This window comes from Opisthocomus hoazin, chromosome 32, assembly GCF_030867145.1.
Source record: "Opisthocomus hoazin isolate bOpiHoa1 chromosome 32, bOpiHoa1.hap1, whole genome shotgun sequence".
Taxonomy (NCBI): Eukaryota; Metazoa; Chordata; class Aves; order Opisthocomiformes; family Opisthocomidae; genus Opisthocomus; species Opisthocomus hoazin.
In genome coordinates this window covers 2,740,676-2,751,952 of record NC_134445.1, presented here as the reverse complement: position 1 = coordinate 2,751,952, position 11,277 = coordinate 2,740,676, and the positions used below count along the sequence as shown (strand labels likewise).

The window sequence follows — 11,277 nt, the reverse complement described above, 5'->3', positions numbered from 1 at the left end:
TCACACGTACATAAATAAACACAGCCAATACTTGGGCTTTGAATTTGGTCATGAGAAAATCCTGGCACCAGCAGCCGGCCGAGATTTCTACCCAAACCCGCGAGGAAAAAAAGGGATCCTACGATTGCAGCCGCCTCCTCGGCACTGCGTTCGCGCCAGCTTCGGGAAATTCGGGGGACAAAACCCCCTTGATTTAGCCAGAGGCACCTGGGCCGTTTGCTGGGGCGGCTCTGGACCCGCCGTCGGGTTCGCAGCAAACCTGGAACCCCCTCGGAAACACCGCCTGCCCCCCAAGTGCTCCAGTTCCCCGGAAAAGTCCCTTCTTTCTGCACCAACACAAATTCGTGTTCGACACCAACGAAAACTGAAGCATTCCAAGGTTTTAAGGGGAAGCAAGGGAAACGCCAGCAAACCAATACAACGCGCGACGCCTTTCAAAGCACAACCAAAAAATCCGGGAAACCGGGTCTTTCTCCAGGCACCCGCTTTAAATTCGACATCTGAAGCGACAGAAAACCTTTCTCCGCATTTGTTTAATTACTGATTCCCGCCCCAGTCACAAACCCAACCCAACAGACCCTTTTTTTAGGGTGAGCTCCCACCAAAACCTCTCTTGGCGTGAGCGTCGAGGGCGCTTTGTGCAGAGAAGTTTGCGGGGGTTTTGATAACCTTGACTTTGCTTTTTTTTTTGTTTGTTTTTTGGTGTGTGTGTCTAATTGTGACCCGACTGTCAGACAATATCATTTCACTTTGGATGCGGAACGGTAAAAAAAAATTAATAATACTAAAAAAATCAAGTAGCGTTTCTGGGTTCTGCTGCTAAAAAGGCCAATTTCGGAGGGGGAAGCGCCAGAGGACTGGTTTTGCTGGTGCCACGGACCCGAGGCGTGGGTGCGCGGGGGTCCACGCACGCCCCACAGGCGTGGAGCCCTGCCTGCACACCCAGCCCCCTCCCCAGCCCCCCCTTCTGCTGCTGGAGTCCGAAGCGCAGCGCAGACCCCGACCCACGGCGCAGATTTTAACCCGCAGCCCCCGGGCAAACCCCGCAGCCCGGAGCTGAGCCGGGTTTTCCACCCAGGATTTTTTAGAGGGGGGGAAATGAACCCATCCCTTCGCACGACCCCCACTCTTTGACCCGAAAGAAGCCTCGGGATCCAGCCCGGCTTCAGATCAGGAGAGAAACAAACCCGAATATTCACAAACCCATAGAATACCAAGCCAGACGCAATCCCTGCAGCCAAAATAAAGCGCGCTCTCTGAAAGCCTCTTTTCAGACAATCCCAAACTTAAAACATCTGCTCAACACACAGAAACATTTTTTTTCCCCTTCGCAAACGAGACCTCGTTTCGCCAAGGAAAAAAAAAAAAAAAAAAAAAAGAAAGAAACAAAGAAAAAAACAGCTTTTTTTCCTCTCGGAGTCTCCCAACGAGCCTCCCAGCAGTGAAACCAGCCCAGAGCACGGCTCCAGCCCGAGCTGTTTGTAGCTGCAGATCAGACTCCGCACATCGGGATTTATTTTTCACCCCGTTTCTACAGCGAGCAAAGCCAAGGGAGACAATTTCGCTCAGCAGGCGGAAATCGAGCGTTCGCGCAGAAAGCGGTACGAAAGGAAAAAAGTCCGGGTTCATCTGCCTTCAAAAACACAATAGCCCCCCTAAAACAACCCCACCCCACCCCCCCACATACCAACACACCCCAAGTCTCTGCGGTTTCAGAGCAAAAGCCACATCAGCTTCCCGCTTTCTGCAGCGTCAACTGCAAGGACCAAACATTTTTTTGCTTAAATACATTCACAGCAAATTTTCTCCACATAAACAGCGAGAGGACGAGTTCTCCAACAGCTGTCTGCTCCTTTTCCTCAGCTCTAACATTTACATACAGATTGAAAGAAAAAAGCAACCAACATTTCTAGCAAGAACATATTTTTCCCCAAAAAAGACAGCAACAGCAACAATACAGAACATTATAGTGCCAATTTCTGGAGGAGAAGTTGGCAGGGCAGAGAGCACATCATTGCTTATTCTCATTACTCTCGCTCTTCTTAGCTATGGACGATTACTAATTGCTGAAATTAGCAACTGGTAACGAACGCTTCCCTTACCTTTCGCTTCATTGTCAGAATTGTCAGTGCTGGTGTCAGTGTTTTTAGTCAGGTCTTTCTCTGCTTCCGAAGGACTGGTTTTGGGTGCTGGGGCGCTTTTTTCTGTTTTAATTTCGCTCGTGGATGTGTTCTGAGTATTATCTGTTTTTGTGTTTTCGGGGAAACTCACTTTAGCCACCGGGGGCGGCGGAGGAGGTGGAGGAGGTGGAGGTGCTGGTTCCAGATGCTCGTTCCTTGGGTTCAGGCTCGCCCTGGATTCAAAACTTGCCTCAAACTCATTTGGATTGCTGCAGTTTGACGTCTTCTCCATGGAGGGGTAACCTTGGCTCGCTCGGTAGTAGCTAGGAACGGGGACTTCATGGTCATTTAGGCAAGACTCAGGCATTTGGCTGGGGTAGAGGGCTGCCTCTGTGGCATTTTTTGCCCTTTTATCAGCGTTATACATACAGCAAACATTCTCTTCCTTGACACTGGTTGGGAAGGAGCAGGATGGGAGCTGTCTTGCAACAGGTTGCTCGATCCTGTACGTATTTTTGGGGTCACACCAAGTGTCTAGCTGAGAAAGGTAAGATGGATAGGTGCTGAGAGACAAGGCAGCGCTATTCACCTCGTCCCTTTTGGAAAGAGACGGGATAATTCCACAGTTCCTCATGACTCCGCAGCTGAAATCGCTCCCAGGCTGCATGTACATCCCTTGGCTGGAGGAATAATTCTCCCCTCTACAGGTACCGGCCAACGAGTCCATCAAAAACGAGTTGGAAGTCACATTGTTGGGACATGACATTTTCAGAGAGGGTTTTTAAGGAGGAATACTCCAGCCAGGGGCTGACATCTTTTTTTTAGGGGGGAAAAAAAAAAAAATATCAAGCACCATAATTATCCACGCATCGCTCTTCCCCCCCCCCCCCCTCCACCCCCCCCACGTGACACCCAGGCCAATGAGGATTGAAAATGGCCTTGATGATTCAGACGGGGACGACGTCACGGGGGTCAAGTTGGCGGGACTGGGAGCGGCACCGTGGAGCAACAGCGACATCTGTCTGCCCCGGGAGGGCACCTGCGCGGGGAACAAAGGCAGGGACCCCCCCGCCCCGCTCCCCGCCCGCCCGTTTGTTTACCAACGGAGCCACGCGGGGGGGGGGGGGGGGGGCAAAGAAGAGGCGGAAAAAAAGAAACAAATTTTTAAAATCCATTTAAAATATTAAATTTTTTAAAAATATATATTTTTTTATTTTTATTTTTTTAATTTAAAGGCAAGCGGGTGAAATTTAAATTAAAAAAAACCCTTTCCCCCCCCCTCCCGTGCCTCCCCTGAATGATCATCCCGCACCACAAAACCTATCAAAATTTTTAACAGTTCCCTCCGACCCCCCCCACCCCCCCAATTCCTCCACTCGGCTGCGCCTTGCCCCCCCTCCCCCCAGCAAGGCTGGGCACGGGAGAGCTCCTCCGCGCTCAGCCGCCTGCTCCGCCGCTGCTTCTCGGCGTTATTTTAATGCTTATTAAAATGGTTTGGGGTTTGTTTTCTTTTTTAGGGGGGCTGGATGGGGGCAGGGGGGGTGCGGTGGGGTGATGCGCTCGGCGCCGCTTGGCTTTCGCTGCTGCGAGGGAGAGGGGGGTAAAACTGGGGGGGGGGAACTGGGGAATAATTCCGAGCCCCTTCAGCCAGGCGTTTCCCCGAAACCCCGAAGCTCCTTAGTGCAGGTTGGATATTTCCCAAGAAGCTTTTTTAATGAAGAAAAAAGACCTTGAAACCCTAGGTTTGTTTTATTTCTCCCCCCCCTCCTTTTTTTTTCTTCCCCCACAGCAAAGCAGCTTCTCCTTCCCTGACTCTGCGAAGGCAGCTTTTTTTAATTATCCACTTTCATTCCTGAACTGTCTTAAGTTTCTGGGCTAAAATGGCATCTGTGATGTGCGGGGGGGGGGGAGGGAAAAAAAAAATCCCTCGTGGAGAGGGAAAAAGGGGTCGAATCTGTGAAAAGGGAACGACTTTCTGATGGTGAACTGCGAGAGCAGGGTGGCTTGGTGGGTTTGCTCCCCTCTCGTCTGTCTGTCCGTCTCTCCGTCTGCTCCCTCTTTCTCTCCGGGGAAGATCTACTAGGGAGTTTAAAAATAAAAAAAAAAAAAAATCCAACCTGGGACTCGCTAAATCTCCTGCAGAAGGCTTTGCAAACTGAAACTTTCGCGCTTTGGTCGGATTTTACTGAATTTTCTTTTTTTTTTCTCCCTCCTGGGCAGGCTGCAGGAGGAAAGTTACTTTTCTCTCCAATATTTCCTCTCTCCTCTTTCGTGGCGCGATTCGCTGCGGTGGCAGCCAGAGTTGGTGTTTCCTTTTAAATTTTAAATCTCCGAGCAAGATTTGATGTCTTAAAAGCGACGAAATTGAAACCTTCGTGGTTATCGTGCCCTCTCCCCCACCCCCCAACTTTATTTCCTTTATTATTTTCTAAATCGTGTAGAAATTCAGCTCTATAGGATTTTTCCCCGGCGTGTTGAGGTGCTGGTGGGTGAACTCTGATTTTAGGTGAAGTGGCGGATTAGGGCAATGGCGAATAAATAAATAAAAAGATGGATAGCCCGGAATTTCAAGATCATTACGATTAGAAAGAGACGGGTTCAGAGTCACTTTCAAGGGAAACAAAAAGAGAACGCCACCTTTCATTTAAAAAAAGAGAGGGGAGAAAAAAAGAAAAAGAAGGAAGATAAGAAGGGGAGAAAAGAAAAAGAAGGGAGGGGAAGGAAAGGGAGCAAAATAGTGGGGAAAAAAAGTACATTGGAGCAGAGAAAGTGGAACTTGACCGTTTGGGGTGATTTGTAACGGTTTAGAGCAAAACCCTGCTTAAATATTCTCACGTCCGCAAACCTGTTTTCCCAAAGATTTTCAAAAGCAGGGCTGTAAAATACCCCTCGACTTAACTTTCAAGAGCCTTGCGGGTCTTCTCTCCGCATCAAGCGGGACAAGTTTCCATATCTTAGGCCGAAAAAGCCTCAAAGAGCATAATCCGATTTCGTGAGCCCCTTCCCCAGCGCAGCCACAGCTTTCGCAGGGCTTCAGACGCCATTTGGTTCCCCTGGAAAGCTATTTGCGACTTTATTGCCTCTATTTGTGTTATCTGCATAGGTCTTTTTAAAACAGTTTGATAGAAATCGTTCAGTTTTATGATATCCAACGAAAATTCCACATAATATTTATAAGCAAAGAATAAAACTTTAGTATTGGAGCCAATATTTTCTCATTTATAGGTGATGAAATTAAAGACCAATGCAATTTTGTATTATATTGCTTTTTTTTTTCCTTCCCCCGGTTTGATTTTTTTTTCCCCCCCTCTTCTACTTTATTTTTGCAGCTGATGTGGCTGCCCAATAATTTATGCTGCTCAGTCAAACAGTTACACATGTGCATTTTTTGGGGACACCAAAATTTGACCTCATAGTTTCCTGTATTGTCTGCCTAAAGATTAAATATGTTTTCCTGATTTTTTTCTTTTTCTCCCCGTATTGCGGTGTGTGCCTTTGTGGAAGGCGATGTGAAGGGATCGCACGGAGCACATGCAAACCTGACATTAAATAATTCGAATTTGCTTCTCCGCGGAACGGGGCGCTTCGCAAGAGCATCTCGAGCAAACCTCCCCACCCAGGCTGCTGGAGAGAGGGGGGAAAAAACGGTGCTGGAAACCTCATCTTTTATGAATGTGTAAATGTTGGGAGTGTAAAATAAAGATTTACACCGTTCGCAGGCGTTTTGTTTACCAGTTTTTGCCAGCACAAGCTGCCGAGGGGAATGGTTGAAGGGTTTCGAGCCTGCTTCGCGAGTTGCTAATCAGCATCTTCGGGAGCAAAGGGGGCTGAGTAAATATAAAATCAGATTGTTCATAAAAACATGACCTGAATGGAGCTCGAAACTTCACCGTGACGGGTTTTTTTGGCCGTGGAAAAAGAAAGTTGGCGGTAAGAAGCGGCAAGGAGACGTCTCCAGGAGACCGAATATTGTTTAAAGTTAAAAATAATTAGAAGTATGATAAACATGGGTCATTAATGGAAAGAGAAATAAAATTCATCAGCCTAAGTGGAACCCCCGTTGGGAAAAATGCTTTACTCTAATTACAGAAAATAAATACGAACAAATGCTATTAAAACTTAAAAGGAGACAGTCTACCCGTGGTAAGGACTTTAATAACCTACTTTGAATTTTACACACTTTTAGGGGAACCAGATACATGTCCGATGCTCGTCCCCCGCCGCCGCATCCCCCCGCGTTTCCTAGAAAGCTGCTTCCTCCCCCCCCCCCCCCCCCCCCCCCCGTGGGTTTAACCGGGCCTTTTTGGGCCAGCTCAGGGGGTTTTACCCAATGAACTCCGAGACACACAGAGAAAAAGTGGGGTTTTGCTCTTCCTTTCACGGGTCCTGTCCTCCCCGAGGGTGGAGGAGTGGGGGGGTGGGGGGGAGATGTCCCCGCGTCCTCCCATTGTCCCCAGCGCCGCAGACAGAGCAATTGCCCTGAAACCTCCCCAAATCGGCTCTCGGGATGCCAGGGAAGCCGCGGACCCTGCTCAGCAGGGACGAGGGGATGGGGAGGGGGGAGAAAAGCTGCCAACAAACCCCCTCTTCTGCCCATCACCCCGAGGAGTATATAAATGTCTGCGATTTCCAAGACAAAGCATCTCTCAGACTCCCCCGGAATATTTTACCTGTCCCCTTTTCAATCTAATTATTTAACCGTGAGTTATGTGGAGAAAGCGCTTCTTATGCCCATTGTATTTTTTACCAAGTTTTCTTACGTTTTTATGACAAACATTCATTTTCGCTTCGAGGAAGTATTTGGTAGCAACACTTTAATGATTACCTTAAATTTGTATTTTCTGCCCGGTATTCTGCCCCGTGTTGTAGCGGAAATAATTCTGATTTATGACAAAGTACACTGGAGTACAATAACAGCGATGCAAAAATAAAACCCACGCCTTTATATGTTGGCTTAGAAACTGTAAACTATCACCACAAGAAATCTATCAAACTTTACAATCCCTCTTACCCCGCTTCCTTCTTTCTGAGTAACTTAAGTCAAAGAATTATGGAATGATATTATGTTCCTTGAGGTGGTATTGAAAACCGCGCTCCAGCTTTCCTACCCCCAACGTAGCACCCATGTACGGGCTGGAGTTTGGACCCTTCTCCCCTCCCTTTGATCCCGAAGGCGAAATTTGGAAAGTGTAATTCATATCTAAGCAAGAGCGGGCAGGTTGACAGAGCCCAGCGCCGTGACACGGGGATTTCGGAGGAGTTTATTCGGCGCTGAAATGTTTCCTTTAATTTTCCAACCGCGTTAAGAAACTTATATATCGCTCACACCCACCCTCCGAAAGAAAAAAAAAAGAGCAAAGAAAGAAACTAATTATTTCTAGCAGAGGTGGGAAGCCCGGGTGGGACCCCTGGAAATGTGGATTATTGCACTTGTGGAAAATTAAAGGTGTTAGGGTATTTATTTTATTCTTATTTTTTTGGGCTGGGAAATGCTAGTGGCTGCTCTGCGGGTTTTAAGCTGCAAAATAACCGAGCGGTTGATGGCGATGTGGGTTTTGGAGAGCCCCTTTTATAAAGTTATTTCAAAAAAAAAAAGGGGAAGTTGAAAGAGGCGAAGAGTAACGATGAAAGGTAAAAATGGAAAACAATGAAGGACGTGCTAAAATATGGCTCTGCCCTGCAAGTTCAGAGCAAACCTCAAAGAATTCATATTTTTCACATACGACGATAGGAAAATGATCGCTTTCAAACTTTGTTAAAGCCCTGATAATTGAACAGGAGACTTTGGAGCGGCAGCGCCGGTCTGCCGAGCGCTTCAAAATAAACATTATTGTTTCAATTACAGTTTTAGCAGAATATGGAGAGCACCGCGAGGACGGGCCATTAACACCCTGGATTCTCCTTGAAAAAGAACAAGAAGCAAGTGGGGGGGGGGGGGGGGGGGAAATCCGAATAAATATAAATTTCACACCTATAGCATGGAAATAAGCTGGAGACAGCTAGAGCCTGAGTGATTTAATTTGAGATATTCGCCTAATTTTGAGGGTCTCTGCCTCCCAAGCACAGCCACCGCCGCGGAGGCGGAAAGTCCTGAGAAATCCTGAGAAACAGAAGCACTGGGAGAGAATTTTATTTAAAAAAAGCACCGGAATTATCTTTTTTTTTTTTAATTTTTAAATATTTTTTGCCCTACCTGCGGTCCTCAGCCTGAGAGCTCCCCCCGGGGGTCCCCCGCTTTCCCACCCACACGCACCCCGAGGAGCTCCAGCCCTCCTTGCTGCCGCCGCAGACGGTTCGGGTCCCGCGCATCTCCCCAGCAGAGCACTGCAGATGGCCTCCGCGCCCGTCACCCCAGCCAAAAAGGGGAATCAGGCCGCTTTTTAACAATTAAACCGAACGAATTTACTTTGCTACTTGTAGCACATAAACAATTCTAATGTTTACATTAAGCCTTCCCCCCTCTTTTTTTTTTTTTTCTTTTTTCCAAAATGAATAAAGTTTTTTATGGGCTCCATCAGCAGTATGCTCCCGCCTAATTCCTCTACTCCAGATTTAAGGGAAAAAAAAAAAGCCTCATGAGGTTGCAGACCGCATTCTCGTGGTTTCATGTTGTAATTTAGAAGTTATCAAAAGCAGAGGAACGTGCTTCCATCCAACATGTGCTGTGCATCCCCCGATCCCCCAACTTTCTGAAAGGCGGAAAAACCAGGCCTTAATGAGCCGCCATTTTGGGGCAAAAGAAGTCATAATTTTTAATATATTCCCGGAGAGTGGAGGGACAGCGCAGCCCCTCGCTCCCCTCGCCACGTCTCCCCTTTTCGGGGGGCTTTTTATTTTGATTATTTTATTTTATTTCTGGGGTGTCTATTTATTTTTAAGGGACTGTTTATTTTCAGGGAGCTACTTATTTCCCAGGGCCTATTTATTTTGGGGGTTCTATTCCTTTTTAGGGAGCTATTTATTTTGGGGGAGCTATTTATTTACGGGGAGCTATTTCTTTTGGGAGGTCTATTGATTTTGGGGGGATCTATTTATTTTTAGGGGGCTGTTTATATTTTCGAGAAGGGGGTTTAAAAACTAAAAGGCAAGTCGGCAAACGCTTTGTCTTGAACCTGCGATTCCTTCCCCCAAAGTTTTATCCCTCCCCCCCCCTTCCCTTCCCTCCGCCTTTTGCCGTTGGCTTTACAATATTTCAGCAGCAAATTCGCCGCGGGTCTCTCCTCGGCAGAGCGGTGCTTCAGGAGAACCAATTTAATCGCCTTTCGCCGAAGTTATGGGCCACCGGGGTCCCTGGGAGAGGGCTCCAGGACCGGGGGGGGCTGCTGCCAGCCCTCCCCCTCCGCCGGGAGCAGTTCTTGCTCCTGTAAAAGTTCCTCGTCCACAAATAAATGAATTCACCCTCGGATCCGCGGGCGAGGATTAGCTCGATTGATGGTCGATTCGAGTCCACTTGCCAAAACCACCGGCTTGCTTCTTCGCTTTTGCGAAATCCCGGCTCTGGCCAAGCTGCAAAACCAGCGTCAGAGCCGTGAGGAGAAGTGGAAATGGTCACAAGGACGGGTTTTTTTCTCCCCCCGTGGCTTATTGTGTGCCGCTCTCGCCGAGTCGTTCGGGTTTTTACACCCCACCGAGGAGGATTCGCCTGCTCGCCCCGTCAAGTTTACGCGCTCCTGCCCGGGCACCTTCGGGAGAGGCTGCGTGGGGTGGGGTGGGTGCGAGTGGGTGCGTGTGCGTGGGGGTGAGCAGGCCGTCCAACACGACGGGAGCCTCTGGACACTTTAATCCAGCATTTGCAGCTCGTAGAATCCCCCCTCCCCAACCACGCTTCTTTTTTTTTTTTCTTCTTTCTTTTATCCTTTTTCTATTTGCTTTCCTTTTTTTCCTTTTTTAATTTCTTTTCCTTTTTTCCTTTCTTTTCCTTTTTTCCTTTCCTTCCATGTCTCCTTTCTTTTCCTTTTTCTTTCTTTTTTTTTTCTTTCTTTTCTTTTTTTTTTTTTTCATCAATTTTCTTTGTATGGAAGCCAACATAAGTGAACATTATTAATCCCGCAAGAAGCCAATTAGAAACCGGCCCCCTCGGCTCCTTCCCTCTCTGCAATATTTCACAACAAAGTCACCCAGAGCTGGTCCCAATATGTTGTGTATGAAACCCAGGGAGCAATAGGAAACAGGTTGGGTTGGTGTGTTTGTACGTCACACGGAAAGGGCCTTCGTAATTAGTCTGGGTGTCATTAACGTAGAGCACAGAGCGAGCTCCCCAGCCTATGAGGGAGGCTTTGTTGTGATGGGCATCCGAGGTTGGAATAAAGTTGATGGAAAAGCCTAAATGCGTGCTGGGAATTTAAAAAAAAAAAAAAAAAAAAAAAAAAAAAAAAAAAAAAAAAGAGAGAGAGAGAGAGGAAGAAAAAAAAGAAAAAAAAGAAGGAAAAAAAAAAGAGGAAAAACTTGTAAAACTTTTACGCCAAACAAAGTTATAAAAACTTTTCATGCGTTAAGATATCAAAAGGTTTATAACAATAATAAAGAGTGTGTGCTGGGTGTGTTAAACCTGCTTCGAAATGCATTAAATGCTGCGCGGCGGAGTTAAATATTAAGCATCATAAACGCCACGCGGGGTTCAAAATTAGAGGTTGCGGCCGGGTTTAGCGCTGTTTTGTTTTTTTCGGGGGAAAAATGTGGGGGGCCCCCCCACCCCGATCTCCCCCCTACCCCCCCGGGTCCCTGGAGGCGGGGCGGCCGGGGAGCCGCGACCCTCTCTGATTCCGCTTTATTACAAAAGGGTTAAAGGTGATGGACTTGACTTTATTGAAGTTCAAAGACATCATATATTCACATTTTTCTTCCTGTGGGTCTCACTCCCACCCCTCCATCCCCCGGCCCGCCTCGGAAAACCCCTCGCCCCGGCAATTTTGGGCGGCTTTCTGCCGTTAAATGGGAGCCGGCGCCCAAAACCCGGCGCCGGCCCCCTCCCCTCGACCGTCCGCGGAGGTCACCCTCCCCATAGGTGCACGCACCCTTGGGCTGGCGAGGTACACATGTCTCAGCCCCGTTCTGCTTGTGCGCTCCCCCTTTGTGGTACCTAAAGCATCTTCAGGGACAACCCCCCCTCCCTTCCCCGTCCTCCGCCGGCCCCCCCCCTCCCCAGAACATTAACAGC

General features: G+C 47.9%; 1 protein-coding gene across 1 annotated transcript in view; it reads right to left on the bottom strand.

The window, feature by feature from the left end:
• The window catches only part of HOXC10 (homeobox C10), a 4,044-nt gene extending 1,158 nt beyond the window's left edge, over positions 1-2,886 (bottom strand). Inside the window, exon 1 of the mRNA XM_009943851.2 lies at positions 2,103-2,886. Coding sequence (XP_009942153.2) covers positions 2,103-2,886 — 784 coding nt within the window. The remainder of the gene's footprint in view (positions 1-2,102) is intronic.
• Between the last annotated feature and the right edge of the window lie 8,391 nt (positions 2,887-11,277).